The 25030-nt window shown below is 45.4% G+C and overlaps 1 protein-coding gene and 1 pseudogene across 1 annotated transcript; one reads left to right on the forward strand and one right to left on the reverse strand.

The window, feature by feature from the left end:
• Positions 1-10141, forward strand: part of LOC109781133 (cyclin-C1-1-like) — an 83304-nt pseudogene extending 73163 nt beyond the window's left edge.
• A 278-nt stretch (positions 10142-10419) lies between these two features.
• LOC109781140 (phosphoribosylformylglycinamidine cyclo-ligase, chloroplastic/mitochondrial-like) lies at positions 10420-14165 on the reverse strand. Its single transcript, XM_020339744.3, has 8 exons — positions 13888-14165; positions 12209-12303; positions 12015-12116; positions 11847-11906; positions 11386-11558; positions 11138-11249; positions 10892-11050; positions 10420-10794 (listed from the first exon to the last, which is right to left on the reverse strand). The coding sequence occupies exons 1-8, from the start codon at positions 14150-14152 to the stop codon at positions 10633-10635; spliced, it is 1128 nt and encodes a 375-aa protein (XP_020195333.1). The 5' UTR covers positions 14153-14165; the 3' UTR covers positions 10420-10632.
• Between the last annotated feature and the right edge of the window lie 10865 nt (positions 14166-25030).

A 25030-nucleotide genomic window follows, 5' to 3' on the forward strand; every position in this document is an offset into this window, starting at 1 on the left:
TCATCATAGCTTCTTCATAGTTCGTAGGTTTGTCATGGTCTACTAACATGACTTCCAGAACAGGATTACCGTACCACTCTATTGTGGAACATGCTCTATTCGACCTACGAGGTCCAGTAGTAACTTGATCTGAAGTTTCATGATCATCATCATTAGCTTCCTCTCTAGTTGGTGTAGGCATCACGAGAACGGATTTCTCTGAGTTACTTTCCAATTCAAGAGAAGGTACAGTTACCTCATCAAGTTCTACTTTCCTCCCACGCACTTCTTCGAGAGAAACTCCTTCTCTAGAAAGGATCCATTCTTAGCAACAAAGATATTGCCTTCGGATCTGTGATAGAAGGTGTAACCAATAGTTTCTTTTGGGTATCCTATGAAGACACATTTCTCCGATTTGGGTTCGAGCTTATCAGGCTGAAGCTTTTTCACATAAGCATCGCAACCCCAAACTTTAAGAAACGACAGCTTAGGTTTCTTGCTAAACCACAGTTCATACGGCGTCGTCTCAACGGATTTAGACGATGCCCTATTTAACGTGAATGCAGCTGTCTCTAATGCATAAACCCAAAACGATAGTGGTAAATCGATAAGAGACATCATAGATCGCACCATATCTAATAAAGTATGGTTACGATGTTCGGATACACCATTACGCTGTGGTATTTCAGGTAGCGTGAGTTGTGAAACTATTCCACATTGTTTTAAATGAAGTCCAAACTTGTAACTCAAATATTCGCCTCCGCGATCAGATCGTAGAAACTTTATGTTCTTGTTACAATGATTCTCCACTTCACTCTCAAATTCTTTGTACTTTTCAAATGTTTCAGACTTGTGTTTCATCAAGTAGATATACCCATATCTGCCCAAATCATCTGTGAAGGTCTGAAAATAACGATACCCGGCGCGAGCCTCAACACTCATCGGACCGCATACATCGGTATGTATTATTTTCAATAAGTCAGTGGCTCACTCCACTATTCCGGAGAACAGCGTTTTAGTCATCTTGCCCATGAGGCATGGTTCGCAAGTATCAAATGTCATAATCAAGTGATTCCAAAAATCCATCTGTATGGAGTTTCTTCATGCGCTGTACACCAATAGGACCTAAACGGTAGTGCCACAAATATGTTGCACTATCATTATCAACTTTGCATCTTTGGGCATCAATATTATGAATATGTGTATCACTACGATCGAGATTCAATAAACCATTTACATTGGGTGTATGACCGTAGAAGGTTTTATTCATGTAAACAGAACAACAATTATTCTCTGACTTAAATGAATAACCGTATCGCAATAAACATGATCAAATCATATTCATGCTCAACGCAAACACCAAATAACATTTATTTTGGTCCAACACTAATCTCAAAGGTAGAGGGAGTGTGCGATGGTGATCTTATCAACCTTGGAATCACTTCTAACACACATCGTCACCTCGCCCTTAACTAGTCTCTGTTCATTTTGCAATTCCTGTTTCGAGTTACTAATCTTAGCAACTGAACCGGTATCAAATAACATGGGGTTACTATGAACACTAGTAAAGTACACATCAATAACATATATATCAAATATACCTTTGTTCAAGGTCAAAAAAATATACCTTTGTTCACTTTGCCATCCTTATTATCCGCCAAGTATTTGGGGTAGTTCCGCTTCCAGTGACCATTCCCTTTGCAGTAGAAGCACTCAGTTTCAGGCCTAGGTCTAGCTTTGGGTTTCTTCACGGGAGTGGCAAATTGCTTGCCATTCTTTCTTGAAGTTCCCTTTCTTTTCCTTTGCCCCTTTTCTTGAAACTAGTGGTCTTGTTAACCATCAACACTTGATGCTCTTTCTTGATTTCTACCTTCGCCGATTTTAGCATCGCGAAGAGCTCGGGAATCATTTTCGTCATCCCTGCATATTATAGTTCATCACGAAGTTCCAGTAACTTGGTGATAGTGACTAGAGAACTCTGTCAATCAGTATCTCATCTGGAAGATTAACTCCCACTTGATTCAAGCGATTGTAGTACTCAGATATTCTGAGCACATGCTCACTGGTTGAGCTATTCTCCTCCATCTTGTAGGCAAAGTACTTGTCAGAGGTCTCATACCTCTCGACTCGGTCATGAGTCTCAAATACCAATTTCAGCTCTCGGAACATCTTATATGCTCCGTGGCGTTCAAAATGTTTTTGAAGTCCCGGTTCTAAGCCGTAAAGCATGGTGCACTAAACTATCAAGTAGTCATCATACCGAGCTTGCCAAACGTTCATAACGTCTGCATCTGCTCCTGCAATAGGTCCGTCACCTAGCGGTGCATCAAGGACATAATTCTTCTGTGCAGCAATGAGGATAATCCTCAGATCACGGACCCAGTCCGCATAATTGCTACTATCATCTTTCAACTTAGTTTTCTCTAGGAACACATAAAAAATAAACGGGGAGCTACATCGCAAGCTATTGATCTACAACATAGATATGCAAATACTATTAGGAATAAGTTCATGATAAATTAAGTTCAATTAATCATATTACTTAAGAACTCCCACTTAGATAGACATCCCTCAAGTCATCTAAATGATACATGATCCAAATCAACTAAACCATGTCCGATCATCATGTGAGATGGAGTAGTCATCAATGGTGAACATCTCTATGTTGATCATATCTACTATATGATTCACATTCGACCTTTCGGTCTCCAGTGATCTGAGGCCATGTCTGTACATGCTAGGCTCGTCAAGTTTAACCCGAGTATTCCACATGTGCAAAACTATCTTGCACCCGTTGTATGTGAACGTAGAGCCTATCACACCCGATCATCACGTGGTGTCTCAGCACGAAGAACTTTCGTAACGGTGCATACTCAGGGAGAACACTTATACCTTGAAATTTTAGTGAGGGATCATCTTATAATGCTACCGCCGTACTAAGAAAAATAAGATGCATAAACATCACATGCAATCAAAATATGTGACATGATATGGCCATCATCATCTTGTGCTTTTTATATCCATCTCCAAAGCACCGTCATGATTTCCATCGTCACCAGCTTGACACCTTGATCTCCATCGTAGCTTCGTTGTCGTCTCCTCAACTATTGCTTCTACAACTATCGCTAACGCATAGTGATAAAGTAAAGCAATTACATGGCGATTGCATTTCATACAATAAAGCGACAACCATAAGGCGCCTGCCAGTTGCTGATAACTTTTACAAAACATGATCATCTCATACAACAATTTATATCTCATCACGTCTTGACCATATCACATCACAACATGCCCTGCAAAAACAAGTTAGACATCCTCTACTTTGTTGTTGCAAGTTTTACGTGGCTGCTACGGGCTTCTAGCAAGAACCGTTCTTACCTACGCATCAAAATCACAACGATTTTTGTCAAGTCTGCTGTTTTAACCTTTAACAAGGACCGACCGTAGTAAAATTTGATTCAATTAAAGTTGGATAAACAGACACCCGCCAGCCACCTGTGTGCAAAGCACGTCGGTAGAACCGGTCTCATGAACGTGGTCATGTAATGTTGGTCCGGGCCGCTTCATCCAACAATACCGCCGAATCAAAAATAAGACGTTGGTGGTAAGCAGTATGACTATTATCGCCCACAACTCTTTGTGTTCTACTCGTGCATATCATCTACGCATAAACCTGGCTCGGATGCCACTGTTGGGGAACATAGCATGCAATTTCAAAAAATTTCCTACGATCACGCAAGATCTATCTAGGAGATGCATAGCAACGAGAGGGGGAGAGTGTGTACGCATACCCTCGTAGACCGAAAGCGGAAGCGTTAGTTTAACGCGGTTAATGTAGTCGAACGTCTTCATGATCCAACCGATCTTAGTACCGAACATACGGCACCTCCCTGTTCAGCACACGTTCAGCTTGATGACGTCCCTCGAACTCTTGGTCTAGTAGAGGGTCGAGGGAGAGTTCCGTCAGCATGACGGCGTGGTGACGGTGATGGTGATGTGATCTGCGTAGGGCTTCGCCTAAGCACTACGACGCTGTGACCGGAAGAGTAAACTGTGGAGGGGGGCACCGCACACGGCTAAGAGAACAATTGATGTGGCTTTGGGGTGCTCCCCTCCCCCGTATATAAAGGAGGGGAGGAGGAAGATGCCGGCTAGGAGGGGGCGCGCCAAGGGGGGAGTCCTACTAGGACTCCTACTCCTAGTAGGATTCGCCCCCCCCCCCTCTTTTCCTTTCTTCATCGGAGGGAAAAGGAAGGAGAGGGAGAGGGAAAGGGGGGCGCCGCCCCATCCCCTAGTCCAATTCGGACTGCCATGGGGGGGCACCCCTTGCGGCCCTTCTCTCTCTCCACTAAGGCCCATGTAGGCCCATTAATTCCCCCGATGGGTTCAGGTAACCCCTCGGTACTTCGGTAAAATATCCGAACCTCTCGAAACCATTCCGATGTCCGAATACTACCTTCCAATATATGAATCTTTACCTCTCGACCATTTCGAGACTCCTCGTCATGTCCGTGATCTCATCCAGGACTCTAAACAAACTTCGGTCACCAAAACACATAACTCATAATACAAATCATCATCGAACGTTAAGTGTGTGGACCCTACGGATTTGAGAACTATGTAGACATGACCGAGACACATCTCCGGTCAATAACCAACAGCGGAACCTGGATGCTCATATTGGTTCCTACATAGTCTACGAAGATCTTTATCGGTCAAACCGCAATAACAACATACGCTATTCCCTTTGTCATCGGTATGTTACTTGCCCGAGATTCGATCGTCGGTATCATCATACCTAGTTCAATCTCGTTACCAGCAAGTCTCTTTACTCGTTTCGTAATGCATCATCTCGCAACTAACTTATTAGTCACATTGCTTGCAAGGCTTATCATGATCTGCATTACCGAGAGGGCCCATAGATACCTCTCCGATACTCGGAGTGACAAATCCTAATCTCGATCTATGCCAACCCAACAAACACCTTCGGAGATACCTGTAGAGCATCTTTATAATCACCCAGTCATGTTGTGACGTTTGATAGCACACAAGGTATTCCTCCGGTATCCGGGAGTTGCATAATCTCATAGTCAAAGGAATATTTATAAGTCATGAAGAAAGCTATAGCAATAAAACTTAACGATCATTATGTTAAGCTAACGGATGGGTCTTGTCCATCACATCATTCTTCTAATGATGTGATCCCGTTCATCAAATGACAACACATGTCTATGGTTAGGAAACTTAACCATCTTTGATTAACGAGCTAGTCTAGTAGAGGCATACTAGGGACACTGTGTTTTGTCTATGTATCCACACATGTATCAAGTTTCCGGATAATACAATTCTAGCATGAATAATAAACATTTATCATGATATAAGGAAATATAAATAACAACTTTATTATTGCCTCTAGGACATATTTTTTACTAGAATTTATCATGATATAAGGAAATATAAATAACAACTTTATCATATAAATAACAACTTTATTATTGGGCGACCTCTTCCCAGGCCGCGCCTGCTCCAGGCAGCCCAAGGAAGAGGTCGCCGCGCCGACCGCGCCCCCCTGGGGCATCGGCAACCGGACAGCTGCCGCCGCGGCCCGTCGAGGCACCCTGCTCGACACCCCTAGTCGACGGGTACCACGACCACCAGGCGCGAACGCGCCGCGCCGCCCAGACTTGAAGGAGCCCCCAAGCTCCTCCGCCCGGGCCACGAATGCGCCGACCGACGCCTGAGTGCCGCCGCCGCGCCCCGCATCTTCCTCCCCGTCCTCCGCCTCCGAATTTCACCAGAGCTCGCATCCGCCAGCGCCCAGAACCTGCTCCCTGCCCAGCCCGCGGACGGAGCCGAGCTCGGGGACACCACAGGAGTGGGGGACGACCTCGCCGGCCGCCCGCACCTCCGTCCAGGCCGCCGCCTCGCTGGAGCCTGAGCCCGGAACCGCGTCGCCTGCCCTGTCACCGCCCGAATCGCCAGTCCGTACAGGAGCCGTTGGGTCTAGCCTATCCATACGACGTCCCAGCATTATGTAATCTTGCTTCAACATCTTATCTCTAAATCATGAAAATCCAACAAACTAACAAACTAATCAAACAACTTGCTACCTGCTGGAACCGTGATGGGCACATGACAGTATCTTACAATTTATAGATATGCTTTCCGCATTAGTTCTCTTCCTTACAGAGTAAAGCATTTGATGATTTCAGATATACGGTGGTTGGCCCAGCAGGTGAAAGTCAGACAAACGTAAGAGACCTTGTTTCCATTTCCTGACCTGTACCTTTGTTTTTATCTGTGTATTTTTTTTGGAAAAGGAGGATGTACCCCCGCCTCTGCATCTGGACGATGCATTTAATCATATTATTAATTATTCACAAAGACCATACAAGGTGATACATCATCAACTTGGCAACGCTGTTGCTACTCCTATCCCCTTGATGAAGGTGTGTCGAATGTCCGGGCCTAATATCGAACAGACATCGCACCAAAACCTAACATCTAAAGCCGGGTGTCCCATCCAAGCCACTACCTGTAATGGGTCCCACACCGGTCTGGCACACTCCCAGTGAGCACCGCACGCTGCAAGGGCCGTCACCTCCATCTTCCATCGATCCATCCTCGGAGAAGAAGTGATGCACTGACCTTGCCAGGCCTCTCTGCCATCAAAGCCACCATGACGCCAGACAACTTCCTCCTCCTGCGCGAGTCCATCTCCGCGCATCAGACGCCAAGTCTCCACAGCGCATCAGACGCCGAGATCCGCCACCATCAATGTGTAAGATGAAGCACCGCTTCACCAAAGACGCCGCCCTCCGTTCCCTCGTACCCGTGTGCACCTCCAAAAATGACGCCCCCAAAGGGGAAACGACACCAGAGAGCCGCCGTCATCCAATCTACTGATCTAGGGTTTCCCCCGAAGGTAGCAGAGAGCGGCCTTGAACTACTCCACGGTGATGCCTTCAGGAAGGGAACGACGCAGACAACGTCGCCATCGCCGGCCTTGGCAATAGCCAATATTAGGTTTTCACCCAGATCTGTTCGAAGACGTACATCTCTCGTGCACGGGCCGCCGCCATCCCTGCCGGGATATGGATGATCCAGGCCGCCGCTGCCAGATCACAGCAAGGAGATGTCCCCCCACCGAAACCCGCTGGTCGAGCAGGGGAGGCCGAGACCGCGCCCGCAAGACCAGATCCGCGGTGGATCCGTGCCCGCGCCGCCGCCCCGGAGCCAACCCCACGCGCAACCGCCACAGCCTGGCTGCCCGCTCGCGCCGTCGTCTGGCCGCCGTGCCGCCCGACGCGCCCTCGCCGCATCAGCACCAAGACTCCGCCGCGCCGCCACATCTAGCGCTACAGCCGCATGCCGGGAGGAGAAGAAGGGCCCCGCCGCCGCCGAGGGGAGGGGATGGTGTAGGAGGCGGGCACGGGGTGGAGGCTAGGGTTCCCCGCCGCCGCCCGCGAGAGCGACGCGAGCTTTATTAAACTCCAGTGTGATCAAATAAACTTGTGTTCTGCTTTTAGACTGTAGTTAGCAAGCTTTGCTTTTGCAGTCAACACATAGTTCCTTTTAAGTGGCTACCTTTGTATAAAAGAATTTATACATATTGGAGGTTTATTACCTGAAAGTCATTCAAATGTTTGGTGTTATTTATTCTTTTCCTCATAAAATCCTTCCTGGTAACGTTTTTGTGGAGTTTGCTTGAACTTCAACACTAATATAGTGATACCAAAGCTAACTGCTTTCAAGGGAAAAGTAAAAAATACCAGTACTATTCCAATCTTCTTTATCTGTATTCCTTATTAATCATAAGGTTGTTGCAGTTTTTATTGTAAGACTAACTTGTAACTAATACTATTTAGCTAATGTCTGCTACCGGATGGCTTACTTTTCCACCTTATGGCATGAGGTTCATCTTCCACCGCACCTTTCTGGCATTAACTCATGATTGCTATTTCAGAGTCATAGCTACTGCAATCACATACTTCAGGCGTGTCTATACAAGGTGTGATTCTCTATTTAGTAAAGATGCGTCAGATAGAAGAGTGCCCCTCTGGCCTCTAATGTTGCTGTCTGGATATGACTATTCTTTTACTAGTCGGATATGGATTTGACTATTTTTTACTAGTCAGAGAAATGAAAGCACAGTATTATATTTTAGATTGTAAGTTGTGCCACTAAGAAAGTAGGAAGCATATTCTTATGATGCAAGATGGTCAACGTGCAGGCAAGTAAGAATCATGTACTGTGATTGTATATTTATGTCTATGAGAACTTGTCTGCTTCACCCAGAACTCTATAATTCACTTTGCTTCATTCATAACTTGAGGGACTGTAGATGTGAGGTTCTCATCAAGTTGCTTCAACCAGAATTAGTACGATGGTGCTTTAATTGGAAACCTTTGAAATTTGATTGCAAATATTATACTTCAAGCACCAAACTCATGTTTTTATACTTTGCATGAACACAAATTGGACATGAAGGTTCATATTTTAATGGCTATTTCTACATAACTCTTTAAACATTTAAGAAGTTTTTTAATGGAACTTAAGTATTCAGAACTGTGTCCGAATCTATTTACAGAAAGAGCATAACGGAGCATGTCCTCGTTTGGTAGCACCAGCTTGTTTGTATTTGGCATCAAAGGTGGAGGAAAGCACAGTGCAAGCAAGGCTTCTCATATTTTACATCAAGAAGATGTGTGTGGTAAGTCTCTTGATCATTCAGATAGACCCATGTTTACATGGAAGGCTGGAAAAGTTGCACAACTTGCAATAACCATGTATTTTTTCGTCCCCCAAAATGTAGGTTCTGATGACAAGTACAGATTTGAAATCAAAGATATTCTTGAAATGGAAATGAAGCTCCTGGAAGGAATCAACTATTATTTGGTTGTTTTCCACCCATACTGTCCTCTTTTACAGTATGACTTTGCTTCCCCTATCATCTCAATAGAAATGGCATTTTCCGCAATAACATTTTATATCTTCTGGTGCTCTGAGCTTTTGAAATTAACTCCCCTTCGATAGATTCTACAATGGCATTGAGAGATGTGCTATTTTACAGGTTATTGCAGGATGCTGGCATAACAGATCTGACACAATTCGCCTGAAGCACGAGTTCTTGAATGCAATGCAGTGTCAGGTTGAGAACTGGATGCAATGGAACTTGTTGGCCTTTCTTATAATTTCCGTCATGGCGTACTGTTTTTTTCTTTTTGCGAATGGAAGCTGCTTGTATTTCATATACAAAAAAGTTGCTTGATTCGTTTTAGTAATATTTGGTGGTTAAAGTAGCCATTCTTTTTGAAGCATTTTCTGACAAGACTGATTTTAGTCTCGGAGCCAGACCCTTTAAATTTTTTCTCTTTGCATATATTTCACGTAAGTAAAGAGCGTTTACAGTTGGTATCATCATAAATAAATATCCTTTCTAGGAATGCAGGATCGCAGGGATACACAAATACCTCTATTGACTTTTCCTTCTCACTTTAGTAATACTAGTACAATATGATGAGATGGGTATCTTTTTTACGAAGGATCATCACATGGACGACAAATTTGAGCAAAATACCTTTTAGATGATTTATGGGTGTACAACTAGACCTATATGGCTATATCTCTATGCTGATTAGACAATGTTACTTACAGGGCCTTGTCAGTGATACTTACAAGATGGATCTTATTCTCATATATCCTCCATATATGATTAAATCGCAAAAAAAAACCCTCCATATATGATTGCATTGGCCTGCATGTACATTGCAAGCGTTCTTAAAGATAAGGACACGACTTCCTGGTTTGAAGAACTCCATGTTGACATGAACATTGTAAGTGTTTCATTGATATTTTTCCAATCATTGATGATTTGGTCTGTTCTCGTAATCCACTTGCACTCGTTTGCAATTCTCAGGTTAAGGACTTGCACGACACCTACAAGATTGATCCTAATAGGGGCATCCAAGGGGAGAAGATCATTCCTGTGATGAACAAGTTGCATAAAGGCCTGAAGTCAGATTTAGCACCGACTTCAATCTGACTGCTTAACCACACGACGCTTCTTTGACTGGAGTGTGCGTATGCCGTAAATCTTGGACAAATTCTTAGTTGAGATTTAGGGAATGCCCTGATGCACTTGGAGGGCATTGACTCAAGATAGGCGAAAATTATTTTCATGATGGTGATCCCCATGGTAGGGGTCGCCTAGTTTATGTCTTATAACAGTCTGTAACACTTGGTATTTGCAGCTTCTGTATCTTAAAATACCCAAGCCGCAGAACAGTTTCAGTTTGAGTCCTGCTTGTTGACTTGTTCTTTGAGGTCTTTCATTCATTCATCTATAGAATGGGGTAGCTGTCGAGCTGATTAAAATTGTGGAAATTTACCAGGCGGAGTACTTGAAAAGAACAGACCTAAAACTGTGACAAGCAGACAAGGTCTCTAGTACAAAAATATCATTAATTTATATATATAAAGATGTTGATACAAAAGTAATAAAATATTCTCAACTTCTCCATTGAAAGAAGTTCAACTGAACACTCGAAGCTCGCCTAAGATAAAAGAGTTACAAAAATTCGGCTGCTTTGCCCACACGACAAAACAAATCTCAAATCACTCCAAATTTGAGCTAAAAGCTTATCGAAGGCATCAGACATAGTGAACACCCTTGCCCTGGATCACCTCTCCAACGCGGTAAGCAGGGCTTGATTGCTCGATAATCCTGTCAGCTGCCCCCTTGCTTACTACAAGGACCATCCCGACGCCCATGTTGAACGTCCGCATCATCTCGGCGTCTTCAATTTTTCCAACCTATAAACGTGTACCAAATAATCCAATAACTGAGTACAGTGGCAATGAATATATTGACTGAGAATGTTCAAGCCAAGATTGTTTGTTAGATATTTACATGTTGAAGCCACTTGAACACAGGTGGCACTTCCCACGATCCAGTGAAGATTTTGGCCCCGAGTCCAGAAGGAAATACTCTCGGGATGTTATCAGTGAAGCCACCACCAGTGATATGGGCTAGTCCTTTCACACCACCCTTGCTTATGATCTCAAGCACCTTTTTCATCCAACATTATTGAGTTAAAACTTTGGGTATAAAAATAAAACCATGGGAAATATGGGTCATTCATCGATAAAGACTAACCTGCTTAACATAGATGATAGTCGGTGTCATGAGAGTTTCACCGACGGTAGTTGTTTTGCCATCGTTTCCTGGGAACTGATCAGTCAAGGAGAGTCCACTTTTGTCCAATACTCTAGAAATAAGAATCTTTTTAGCTATTATTAACCATAAAAAATTCAAGAAAAATAAAAATAATAAAGGGATAAAATTTGAACTATGAATGATCTATCTGAATTTGAGAAAAAATGAACTAGATAAGTATGATATACCTTCTAACGAGAGAGAACCCGTTTGAATGAACCCCATTTGAAGGAAGACCAATGAGGATATCTCCCTCCACGATATTTTTACCGTTGATGAGCTTATCCTTGTCCACAACACCCATGGCAAAACCACCTAGATCATATTCACCTTCCGCATAGAAACCCGGCATCTCTGCTGTCTGTCGCTACCAATTAATTAATTGGGAATGTTTTCTTATATTATTTATTATACAAAAAAGGCATAGTCCATATGGAATGTTTATGGAGAGTAAATACAATTTTACAATGAAATGAACAATGGCAACAAGTATCACAGTATTTTCAGTTAAAAATTTGTCCATGCACCAAAGATAAAAATTATTACTCAATACATATCATTGCAATTATACTAATGTTCATATATGAGAGATAATTCAAATAACTCGACGAGATCATTATGGAGAAAAGCTTATCTCAGGAGGTCTCACCTCTCCTCCTATCAGATTACAGCCTGATTGTTCGCATCCATCCAGAATTCCCTTAATAACCTATATACAGTTCATTCATTTATAAAAAGACACCACTTCATGAGCAGAAGACAAGATTACAAATACGCAACAAATGTTGCATCAAGTGAACAATAACACCGACATTACCTTCTCTGCAAGATCGACGTCAAGCTTGCCTGTAGCATAGTAATCTGAGAAGACCAATGGTTTTGCACCTGATGTTAGGATGTCATTAACACTCATAGCTACCTGCAACGATGCACAAAAAATATAGGGATTGATTCACTTGACGTGATAGATGTGACAAAGAGCGCATTTATATATAGCAGTTGATCACATACCAGGTCAATCCCAATTGTATCATGAATACCAGTTTCAAATGCAAGCTTCAGCTTTGTCCCAACACCATCAACGCTAAATACAAGGTATTCATCCTCTGTTCAATCCAACCACAGGAAACAGAAATATTTATGAATATGGCATTAGATTCATGTGCCCAACCTGAGTAAACAAAAAATACAAGGTCCGACCAAGCTAGTGGTTCATGAACTTCTAAAAAAAAGGGCCAATGGAGCATCATATCACAACTACAATCAACACATCAATGCTCTCTTTGCACGCCAACCACATATCTATTAAGTTATATTTGATAGTTAGAGAGAACATGGAATTAGATAGGAATTGTTTGCATATTATATTTAGTGGGATTTTTATCCTCTTAGTCTTAAGGACCTCTACATGTACTCGTCCGAAAGGTTCAATGTACGAAACAAATTGCATTGTCTCAATTCTCATTCTCTATCATGATATCGCAGTATCCTAAACCTAGATCAACCACAACTTCCGCATAGCGCCACCCCGGGGAGATCGATCTCCATGCTACTCCCTGAAAGTCTTTTTCCTATCGTTTCGTCGGTGGTTTTCTCCGTGGGTCATTTGACTGTTGTCTTTTTTTGGGTTCATCGAACATAAAACGGTTTGTGTCGCCCATGGCCCACTGGCCTCATACGCCTGTACTTGCACATCGGCATCGACTGGACACCAGTCGACTCCTCGTCACGAACTATGTGTCAAGTCCGGACATGTCACAAAAGGGATGTCTTCATGCGTAGTGGTTGGCTTCTTTCGTTCGCACCTTGTGCATCGCTGGTCCATCGTCGTCGCCACCGATCATGATGGCTCCGACAACACCATCGTGACTCCCATGTGAGCGGCATCATCCCATCAACTCAACATGGTCTACACCGTGTGCACCTCGATCTAATCTACCGAACACACCATTGCAATCAACCAAACGTGTGTGAGCACGCGCGCATCAACACTAATCGAGCATTGGGCTGCAGATATGTTTCCCCCGGGCTGCAACTTTGATGGCCTTGGTCCTGGTACCAGCTGTCAAAGTGCATTTCTAGGCGCATACGTCGCTAGAGGCATCTCCTTCCATTGCACCGACTCGTGACCTAGGTCGCTCCCTCAGGCCATAATGTCATCAAATGCGGTCATCTTTGTTCTCCCCGCGCGCGAAGACATCCTTCTATACCATTGAGGCGCCTCCCTAAGTATGGTGTCCACACCATCTGCGTATGATCTTCATCACGCTGTCGGAGTGTCAAGTTCTTTCTCGCCTACTTCTTGTACAGCCGGCATGCTTCTACATGCAATTTGCATTGCCACTTTGGGATGTTGTTGGTTCCGCTACACGTTCCTCTGTGTGTACTACAACTTCATCGCTGGTATCATCGCCTCATCCCTGACTAGTGACTCATGGAAATTCAGAGACGCACTTAGACTTTTTGCGCTGCTAACTCGCCTACAGCCTTTTCTGTTTCCTCATTCCTTTTATTAGCAAAAAACAGAGGACCAAAAGGACGTGACCATACGTCATTTACTTACCCAAGCTACTGGTGCTGGCCGACCTGACACTAGGAACTCCATGAGTCGCAGTACATGCATCGTGGTCTAACTAATTTGGACAACACATATGAAGTGAAGGCAGCATAAGAGATGAAGTGAATAATACTGTGGGGGAGGATGCCGCCGAAGCCGCCTATCCAGGGGGCCATCTTGCGGATGCGGCGCACGAGCTCGGAGCCAGCGTCTATGTCCACGCCGGCGCCCTTGTAAGTCATGCCCTCCTCCTCGGTGGAGCTGGAGCAGGCCACGCCGACGCGCCGCTTTACCGGTGGGAGGCCGACGCGCTGCGGCCGGGGAGGGCCCCGGCCGTGAGCTGCCGCCGGGGAAGCCGCCGGCGCGCGAAGGAGGTGGAGGACGCGGTCGGCTGTCATGATGATGGGACGATTTAGGTTAGGGCTTGGCTAGGCGCAATCGGGATTATAGGCCCGAGAGAATATAAACTGGACGACTTACTTTTTTTTCCAGCCAAATTTGATGACATTTTTTTTTGAAAGAGTAGGCTGCGAGGCCCAAGCAGCCAGAATGTGCAGCGGCCCTTCGTTGGAGTCGTGGCTGCCTCACGCATACTGTCTCAAATGCAGCGCCGTCGTACTCTTCACGCGTGTACTTCTAAATGCAGCGCGGACATACTTCTAAATGATTCACGAGCGTATACTAACATGAAGTACAAGTACACTGAAACCAAAATAGTACAAAGTAGAACCGTGCTAATTTTGAAAGTATGAAAAATGTTGTTCAAAATCTATTAACATGCGATCTAGTTTTTAAAATCTCGATGAGAGAAACACAACTGTCTGAACGAGTTCGTAATTTGGACTTTTAATATTTGTTTCTCTACCAAGAGCAAAAGTTGTAAACTCCTACCATCTCATGTTGTCCCCCTCTCTCATCCTCATCCCCACTGATTCCCCTTGCGGCAAGTGGCGAAAAGAGATGCAACCTGCATGAGATGCAGAAGGAAAATGCGACACTTAGAATGAGGGGAGCGTGCCTGAAGAGACCTTTTGTGAGGTCGGCCTTTTATAATGATTACCTTGAACTTCTAGTATTATCTAGGGCTGATCCTAAGATGTCAAAGCCGAGATGAAGCTAGAATTCAGGCGATGTTAGACCGGCCCAGAATGGCCCTGTCTGATCCCACATATACCCTAGCCCGTCTCTACTCTCGACCAAACCTCATCCCGACATCATCCTCACGACTTCCTATGATTTAAATAGGGTTTTAGTAATATGATTTAAATATAACCCGGAGCCATAGTTTTCACTAGAGGCATCTCACTCACGAACATAACAAACTACTGGTACACAAATTGTTGTTCGGCAATTGATAGAAAAGCGCATAGTTATGATGATATTCATGGCAATGATCAGTACATAGACATTACGTCCATGACAAGTAGACCGTTAGACTTACTCAGACCTACTACTATTACTCCACTTTGAGAGCGCTTCTATGCTTGCCTCTCTAGGTATTAAGTTCATGACAAACAGAGTAGTGCATGAAGTAAGATGATATAATGTAGATAAAATCAAACCAAGCAATATTATTAAACCCTGTCGTTTTACCCTTAGTAGCAACAGTACAAATAAGTGCCTCACTACCACTCCTGTCACAGAGTGAGGACACCGCAAGATTGAACCTACTACAAAGCTCCTATCTCCCGCTGAAGATAAATCAATCTAGTTGGCCAAACCAATGGATAGATCAGAAAGAAATACAAAGCTATAACAATCACACATAAAACAGTACAAACAAGACTCAATTACTTTCAATGAATAATCTGACCATAAACCCACAATTCATCGGATCGCAACAAGTGCACAGTAAAAGATTACATCGAATTGATCTCCGAAGAGAACATTGTATTGAAGATCAAAGACAGAGAGAAAGTCATCTAGCTAATCACTATGGACCCATAGGTCCTGTGGGAACTACTCACACGTCATCGGAGGTGCAACAAGGTTGATGTAGAAGCGCTCCGTGATCGATTCCCCCTCCGACAGAGTACCGGTGAAGGCCTCCGGATGGGATCGCCGAAGAAGAGAAACTTGCGGCGGCGAAAAAGTTGTTTCGTTGGTGCTTTTGGGGGCTTTCAAATATTTGGAAATTTATAGCACTGGAATTAGGTCAGACGGAGCCACGAAGGGCCCACAAGACATCAGGGCGCGCCCTGTTGTCTTGTCGTCTCCTCTTCTCTTTTCTGGGGGCTTTCAAATATTTGGGAATTTATAGCACTGGAATTAGGTCAGACGGAGCCACGAAGGGCCCACAAGACATCAGTGTTGGGGATCGTAGCAGAAATTAAAAAATTTCTACGCATCACCAAGATCAATCTATGGAGTAACTAGCAACGAGAGAGAGGAGAGTGCATCTTCATACCGTTGAAGATCGCGAGACGGAAGCGTTGCAAGAACGCGGATGAGGGAGTCGTACACGTAGCGATTCAGATCGCAGCAGAATCCGATCCAAGCACCGAACAACGGTGCCTCCGCGTTCAACACACGTGCAGCCCGGTGACGTCTCTGTTGGAAATATGCCCTAGAGGCAATAATAAAATGGTTATTATTATATTTCTTTGTTCATGATAATTGTCTATTGTTCATGATATAATTGTGTTATCCGGAAATAGTAATACATGTGTGAATACATAGACCACAACATGTCCCTAGTAAGCCTCTAGTTGACTAGCTCGTTGATCAACAGATAGTCATGGTTTCCTGACTATGGACATTGGATGTCATTGATAACGGGATCACATCATTAGGAGAATGATGTGATGGACAAGACCCAATCCTAAGCATAGCACAAGATCGTGTAGTTCGTTTGCTAGAGCTTTTCCAATGTCAAGTATCATTTCCTTAGACCATGAGATCGTGTAACTCCCGGATGCCGTAGGAGTGCTTTGGGTGTACCAAACGTCACAACGTAACTGGGTGACTATAAAGGTACACTACAGGTATCTCTGAAAGTGTCTGTTGGGTTGACACGGATCGAGACTGGGATTTGTCAATCCGTATGACGGAGAGGTATCTCTGGGCCCACTCGGTAATGCATCATCATAATGAGCTCAAAGTGACCAAGTGGTTGGTCACGGGATCATGCATTACGGTACGAGTAAAATGACTTGCCGGTAACGAGATTGAACGAGGTATTGGGATACCGACGATCGAATCTCGGGCAAGTAACGTACCGATTGACAAAGGGAATTGTATGCGGGATTGATTGAATCCTCGACATCGTGGTTCATCCGATGAGATCATCGTGGAACATGTGGGAGCCAACATGGGTATCCAGATCCCGCTGTTGGTTATTGACCAGAGAGTCGTCTCGGTCATGTCTGCATGTCTCCCGAACCCGTAGGGTCTACACACTTAAGGTTCGGTGACGCTAGGGTTGTAGAGATATTAGTATGCGGAAATCCGAAAGTTGTTCGGAGTCCCGGATGAGATCCCGGACGTCATGAGGAGTTCCGGAATGGTCCGGAGGTGAAGAATTATATATAGGAAGTCCAGTTTCGGCCACCGGGAAAGTTTCGGGGGTCACCGGTATTGTACCGGGACCACCGGAAGGGTCCCGGGGGTCCACCGGGTGGGGCCACCTATCCCGGAGGGCCCCATGGGCTGAAGTGGGAAGGGAACCAGCCCCTAGTGGGCTGGTGCGCCCCCCTTGGGCCTCCCCCTGCACCTAGGGTTGGAAACCCTAGGGGTGGGGGCGCCCCACTTGCCTTGGGGGGCAAGCCACCCCCCTTGGCCGCCGCCCCCCTGGAGATTGGATCTCCCAGGGGCCGGCGCCCCCAGGGCCCCTATATATAGTGGAGGGGAGGGAGGGCAACCGCACCACAGCCCCTGGCGCCTCCCTCTCCCTCTCGTGACACCTCTCCCTCTCGCTGAGCTTGGCGAAGCCCTGCCGAGATCCCCGCTACATCCACCACCACGCTGTCGTGCTGCTGGATCTCCATCAACCTCTCCTTCCCCCCTTGCTGGATCAAGAAGGAGGAGACGTCGCTGCTCCGTACGTGTGTTGAACGCGGAGGTGCCGTCCGTTCGGCGCTCGGTCATCGGTGATTTGGATCACGACGAGTACGACTCCATCAACCCCGTTCACTTGAACGCTTCCGCTTGCGATCTACAAGGGTATGTAGATGCACTCCTCTCTCTCGTTGCTAGATGACTCCATAGATTGATCTTGGTGATGCGTAGAAAATTTGAAATTTCTGCTACGATCCCCAACAGTGGCATCATGAGCTAGGTCTATGCGTAGTTTCTATGCACGAGTAGAACACAAACTTGTTGTGGGCGTAGATGTTGTCAATTTTCTTGCCACTACTAGTCTTATCTTGTTTCGGCGGCATCGTGGGATGAAGCGGCCCGGACCGACCTTACACGTACGCTTACGTGAGACAGGTTCCACCGACTGACATGCACTAGTTGCATAAGGTGGCTAGCGGGTGTCTGTCTCTCCCACTTTAGTCGGAACGGATTCGATGAAAAGGGTCCTTATGAAGGGTAAATAGAAATTGGCATATCACGTGGTGGTTTTGGCGTAGGTAAGAAACGTTCTTGCTAAGAAACCTATAGCAGCCACGTAAAAACTTGCAACAACAATTAGAGGACGTCTAACTTGTTTTTGCAGCATATGCCTTGTGATGTGATATGGCCAAAAGGACGTGATGAATGAAATATATGTGATGTATGAGATTGATCATGTTCTTGTAATAGGAATCACGACTTGCATGTCGATGAGTATGACAACCGGCAGGAGCCATAGGAGTTGTCTTTATTTTTTGGATGACCTGTGTGTCATTGAATAACGCCATGTAAATTACTTTACTTTATTGCTAAACACGTTAGCCATAGAAGTAGAAGTAATCGTTGGCGTGACAACTTCATGAAGACACGATGATGGAGATCATGGTGTCATGCCGGTGACGAAGATGATCATGGCGCCCCGAAGATGGAGATCAAAGGAGCAAAATGATATTGGCCATATCATGTCACTATTTGATTGCATGTGATGTTTATCATGTTTTACATCTTATTTGTTTAGAACGACGGTAGCTTAAATAAGATGATCCCTCGCAATAATTTCAAGAAAGTGTTCCCCCTAACCGTGCACCGTTGCGAAGGTTCGTTGTTTCGAAGCACCACGTGATGATCGGGTGTGATAGATTCTAACGTTCGAATACAACGGGTGTAAGCCAGATTTACACATGCAATACACTTAGGTTGACTTGACGAGCCTAGCATGTACAGACATGGCCTCGGAACACGGAAGACCGAAAGGTCGAGCATGAGTCGTATAGAAGATACGATCAACATGAAGATGTTCACCGATGTTGACTAGTCCGTCTCACGTGATGATCGGACACGGCCTAGTTGACTCGGATCATGTTTCACTTAGATGACTAGAGGGATGTCTATCTGAGTGGGAGTTCATTGAATAATTTGATTAGATGAACTTAATTATCATGAACTTAGTCTAAAATCTTTACAATATGTCTTGTAGATCAAATGGCCCACGTTGCCCTCAACTTCAACGTGTTCCTAGAGAAAACCAAGCTGAAAGATGATGGCAGCAACTATACGGACTGGGTCCGGAACCTGAGGATCATCCTCATAGCTGCCAGGAAAGATTATGTCCTAGAAGCACCGCTAGGTGACGCACCCATCCCAGAGAACCAAGACGTTATGAACGCTTGGCAGTCACGTGCTGATGATTACTCCCTCGTTCAGTGCAGCATGCTTTACAGCTTAGAACCGGGGCTCCAAAAGCGTTTTGAGCAACACGAAGCATATGAGATGTTCGAAGAGCTGAAAATGGTTTTCCAAGCTCATGCCCGGGTTGAGAGATATGAAGTCTCCGACAAGTTCTTCAGTTGTAAGATGGAGGAAAACAGTTCTGTCAGTGAGCACATACTCAAAATGTCTGGGTTGCACAACCGCTTGACTCAGCTGGGAGTTAATCTCCCGGATGACGCGGTCATTGACAGAATCCTTCAGTCGCTTCCACCGAGCTACAAGAGCTTTGTGATGAAATTCAATATGCAGGGGATGGAAAAGACCATTCCTGAGGTATATTCAATGCTGAAATTAGCGGAGGTGGAGATCAAAAAGGAACATCAAGTGTTGATGGTGAATAAAACCACTAAGTTCAAGAAAGGCAAGGGTAAGAAGAACTTCAAGAAGGACGGCAAGGGAGTTGCCGCACCCGGTAAGCCAGTTGCCGGGAAGAAGCCAAAGAATGGACCCAAGCGTGAGACTGAGTGCTTTTATTGCAAGGGAAGTGGTCACTGGAAGCGGAACTGCCCCAAATACTTAGCGGACAAGAAGGCCGGCAACACCAAAGGTATATGTGATATACATGTAATTGATGTGTATCTTACCAGTACTCGTAGTAGCTCCTGGGTAGTTGATACCGGTGCGGTTGCTCATATTTGTAACTCAAAACAGGAGCTGCGGAATAAGCGGAGACTGGCGAAGGACGAGGTGACGATGCGCGTTGGGAATGGTTCCAAGGTCGATGTGATCGCCGTCGGCACGCTACCTCTACATTTACCTACGGGATTAGTTTTAAACCTCAATAATTGTTATTTAGTGCCAGCTTTGAGCATGAACATTGTATCTGGATCTCATTTAATGCGAGATGGCTACTCATTTAAATCCGAGAATAATGGTTGTTCTATTTATATGAGAGATATGTTTGATGGTCATGCCCCGCTAGTCAATGGTTTATTCTTAATGAATCTCGAACGTGATGTTACACATATTCATAGTGTGAATACCAAAAGATGTAAAGTAGATAACGATAGTCCCACATACTTGTGGCACTGCCGCCTTGGTCACATTGGTGTCAAACGCATGAAGAAGCTCCATGCAGATGGACTTTTGGAGTCTCTTGATTACGAATTATTTGACACGTGCGAACCATGCCTCATGGGTAAGATGACCAAGACTCCGTTCTCCGGAACAATGGAGCGAGCAACCAACTTATTGGAAATCATACATACTGATGTGTGCGGTCCAATGAGTGTTGAGGCTCGCGGTGGCTATCGTTATGTTCTCACTCTCACTGATGACTTGAGTAGATATGGGTATGTCTACCTAATGAAACACAAGTCTGAGACCTTTGAAAAGTTCAAGGAATTTCAGAGTGAGGTTGAGATTCAACATGACAGGAAAATAAAATTCTTATGATCAGATCGTGGAGGGGAATATTTGAGTCACGAATTTGGTACACACTTACGGAAATGTGGAATAGTTTCACAACTCACGCCGCCTGGAACACCTCAGCGAAATGGTGTGTCCGAACATCGTAATCGCACTCTATTGGATATGGTGCGATCTATGATGTCTCTTACCGATCTACCGCTCTCATTTTGGGGCTATGCTTTAGAGACTGCCGCATTCAATTTAAATAGGGCTCCGTCGAAATCCGTTGAGACGACATAATATGAATTATGGTTTGGGAAGAAACCTAAGCTGTCGTTTCTAAAAGTTTGGGGATGCGATGCTTATGTCAAGAAACTTCAACCTGAAAAGCTCGAACCCAAGTCGGAAAAATGCGTCTTCATAGGATACCCTAAGGAAACCATTGGGTATACCTTCTACCTCAGATCCAAAGGCAAAATCTTTGTTGCCAAGAACGGGTCCTTTCTGGAGAAAGAGTTTCTCTCGAAAGAAGTGAGTGGGAGGAAAGTGGAACTTGATGAGGTGATAGTCACCCCTTCCGAACCGGAAAGTAGCGCAGCACGGGAAGATGTTCCTGTGGTGCCTGCACCGACTGGGGAGGAAGTTAATGATGATGATCATGAAGCTTCAGATCAAGTTACTGCTGAACTTCGTAGGTCCACAAGGACACGTTCCGCACCAGAGTGGTACGGCAACCTTGTCATGGAAATCATGTTGTTAGACAACGGTGAACCTTCGAACTATGAAGAAGCGATGGCGGGCCCGGATTCCAACAAATGGCTTGAAGCCATGCAATCCAAGATAGGATCCATGTATGAAAACAAAGTATGGACTTTGACTGACTTGCCCGATGATCGGCGAGCCATAGAAAATAAATGGATCTTTAAGAAGAAGACAGACGCGGATGGTAATGTAACCAACTATAAGGCTCGACTTGTCGCTAAGGGTTATCGACAAGTTCAAGGGGTTGACTACGATGAGACTTTCTCACCCATAGCGAAGCTGAAGTCCATCCGAATCATGTTAGCAATTGCCGCATTCTATGATTATGAGATATGGCAAATGGACGTCAAAACGGCATTCCTTAACGGCTTTCTTAAGGAAGAATTGTATATGATGCAGCCGGAAGGTTTTGCCGATCCTAAGAATGCTAACAAGGTATGCAAGCTCCAGCGCTCCATCTATGGGCTGGTGCAAGCATCTCGGAGTTGGAACATTCGATTTGATGAGATGATCAAAGCGTTTGGGTTTACACAGACTTATGGAGAAGCCTGTGTTTACAAGAAAGTGAGTGGGAGCTCTGTAGCATTTCTCATATTATATGTGGATGACATACTGTTGATGGGAAATGATATAGAATTCTTGGAAAGTATAAAGGCCTATTTGAATAAGTGTTTTTCAATGAAGGACCTTGATGGGAAATGATATAGATCAAGACGCCTCATTGCTCTTTCACAGAGTATGTACCTTGACAAGATATTGAAGAAGTTCAATATGGATCAGTCCAAGAAGGGGTTCTTGCCTGTATTGCAAGGTGTGCAATTGAGCATGGCTCAATGCCCGACCACGGCAGAAGATAGAGAAAAGATGAGTGTCGTCCCCTATGCCTCGGCCATAGGGTCTATTATGTATGCCATGCTGTGTACCAGACCTGATGTAAGCCTTGCCGTAAGTTTGGTAGGAAGGTACCAAAGTAATCCCGGCATGGAACACTGGACAGCGGTCAAGAATATCCTGAAGTACCTGAAGAGGACTAAGGATATGTTTCTCGTTTATGGAGGTGACGAAGAGCTCGTCGTAAAGGGTTACGTCGATGCTAGCTTCGACACAGATCTGGATGACTCTAAGTCACAAACCGGATACGTGTATATTCTGAATTGAGGGGCAGTAAGCTGGTGCAGTTGCAAGCAAAGCATCGTGGCGGGATCTACATGTGAAGCGGAGTACAAGGCGGCCTCAGAGGCAGCACAAGAAGCAATCTGGATGAAGGAGTTCATTACCGACCTAGGGGTGATTCCAATGCGTCGGGCCGATGACTCTCTTCTGTGACAACACTGGAGCTATTGCCCTTACCAAGGAGCCCAGGTTTCACAGGAAGACCAGGCATATCAAGCGTCGCTTCAACTCCATTCGTGAAAATGTTCAAAATGGAGACATAGATATTTGTAAAGTACATATGGACCTGAATGTAGCAGATCCGTTGACTAAACCTCTCCCTAGAGCAAAACATGATCAACACCAGAACTCTATGGGTGTTCGATTCATCACAATGTAACTAGATTATTGACTCTAGTGCAAGTGGGAGACTGTTGGAAATATGCCCTAGAGGCAATAATAAAATGGTTATTATTATATTTCTTTGTTCATGATAATTGTCTATTGTTCATGCTATAATTGTGTTATCCGGAAATCGTAATACATGTGTGAATACATAGACCACAACATGTCCCTAGTAAGCCTCTAGTTGACTAGCTCGTTGATCAACAGATAGTCATGGTTTCCTGACTATGGACATTGGATGTCATTGATAACGGGATCACATCATTAGGAGAATGATGTGATGGACAAGACCCAATCCTAAGCATAGCACAAGATCGTGTAGTTCGTTTGCTAGAGCTTTTCCAATGTCAAGTATCATTTCCTTAGACCATGAGATCGTGTAACTCCCGGATGCCGTAGGAGTGCTTTGGGTGTACCAAACGTCACAACGTAACTGGGTGACTATAAAGGTACACTACAGGTATCTCTGAAAGTGTCTGTTGGGTTGACACGGATCGAGACTGGGATTTGTCACTCCGTATGACGGAGAGGTATCTCTGGGCCCACTCGGTAATGCATCACCATAATGAGCTCAAAGTGACCAAGTGGTTGGTCACGGGATCATGCATTACGGTACGAGTAAAGTGACTTGCCGGTAACGAGATTGAACGAGGTATTGGGATACCGACGATCGAATCTCGGGCAAGTAACATACCGATTGACAAAGGGAATTGTATGCGGGATTGATTGAATCCTCGACATCGTGGTTCATCCGATGAGATCATCGTGGAACAAGTGGGAGCCAACATGGGTATCCAGATCCTGCTGTTGGTTATTGACCGGAGAGTCGTCTCGGTCATGTCTGCATGTCTCCCGAACCCGTTGGGTCTACACACTTAAGGTTCGGTGACGCTAGGGTTGTAGAGATATTAGTATGCGGAAATCCGAAAGTTGCTCGGAATCCCGGATGAGATCTCGGACATCACGAGGAGTTCCGGAATGGTCCGGAGGTGTAGAATTATATATAGGAAGTCCAGTTTCGGCCACCGGAAAGTTTCGGGGGTCACCGGTATTGTACCGGGACCACCGGAAGGGTCCCGGGGGTCCACCGGGTGGGGCCACCTATCCCGGAGGGCCCCATGGGCTGAAGTGGGAAGGGAACCAGCCCCTAGTGGGCTGGTGCGCCCCCCCTTGGGCCTCCCCCTGCGCCTAGGGTTGGAAACCCTAGGGGTGGGGGCGCCCCACTTGGCTTGGGGGGCAAGCCACCCCCCTTGGCCGCCGCCCCCTGGAGATTGGATCTCCCAGGGGCCGGCGCCCCCCAGGGCCCCTATATATAGTGGAGGGGAGGGAGGGCAGCCGCACCACAGCCCCTGGCGCCTCCCTCTCCCTCCCGTGACACCTCTCCCTCTCGCTGAGCTTGGCGAAGCCCTGCCGAGATCCCCGCTACTTCCACCACCACGCCGTCGTGCTGCTGGATCTCCATCAACCTCTCCTTCCCCCTTGCTGGATCAAGAAGGAGGAGACGTCGCTGCTCCATACGGGTGTTGAACGCGGAGGTGCCGTCCGTTCGGCGCTCGGTCATCGGTGATTTGGATCACGACGAGTACGACTCCATCAACCCCGTTCACTTGAACGCTTCCGCTCGCGATCTACAAGGGTATGTAGATGCACTCCTCTCTCTCGTTGCTAGATGACTCCATAGATTGATCTTGGTAATGCGTAGAAAATTTTAAATTTCTGCTACGATCCCCAACAGTCTCCCGCGCCTTGATCCAGCAAGGAGGATGGAGAGGTTGAGGAAG

Source organism: Aegilops tauschii, chromosome 5 (genome assembly GCF_002575655.3).
Source record: "Aegilops tauschii subsp. strangulata cultivar AL8/78 chromosome 5, Aet v6.0, whole genome shotgun sequence".
NCBI classification, from domain to species: domain Eukaryota; kingdom Viridiplantae; phylum Streptophyta; class Magnoliopsida; order Poales; family Poaceae; genus Aegilops; species Aegilops tauschii.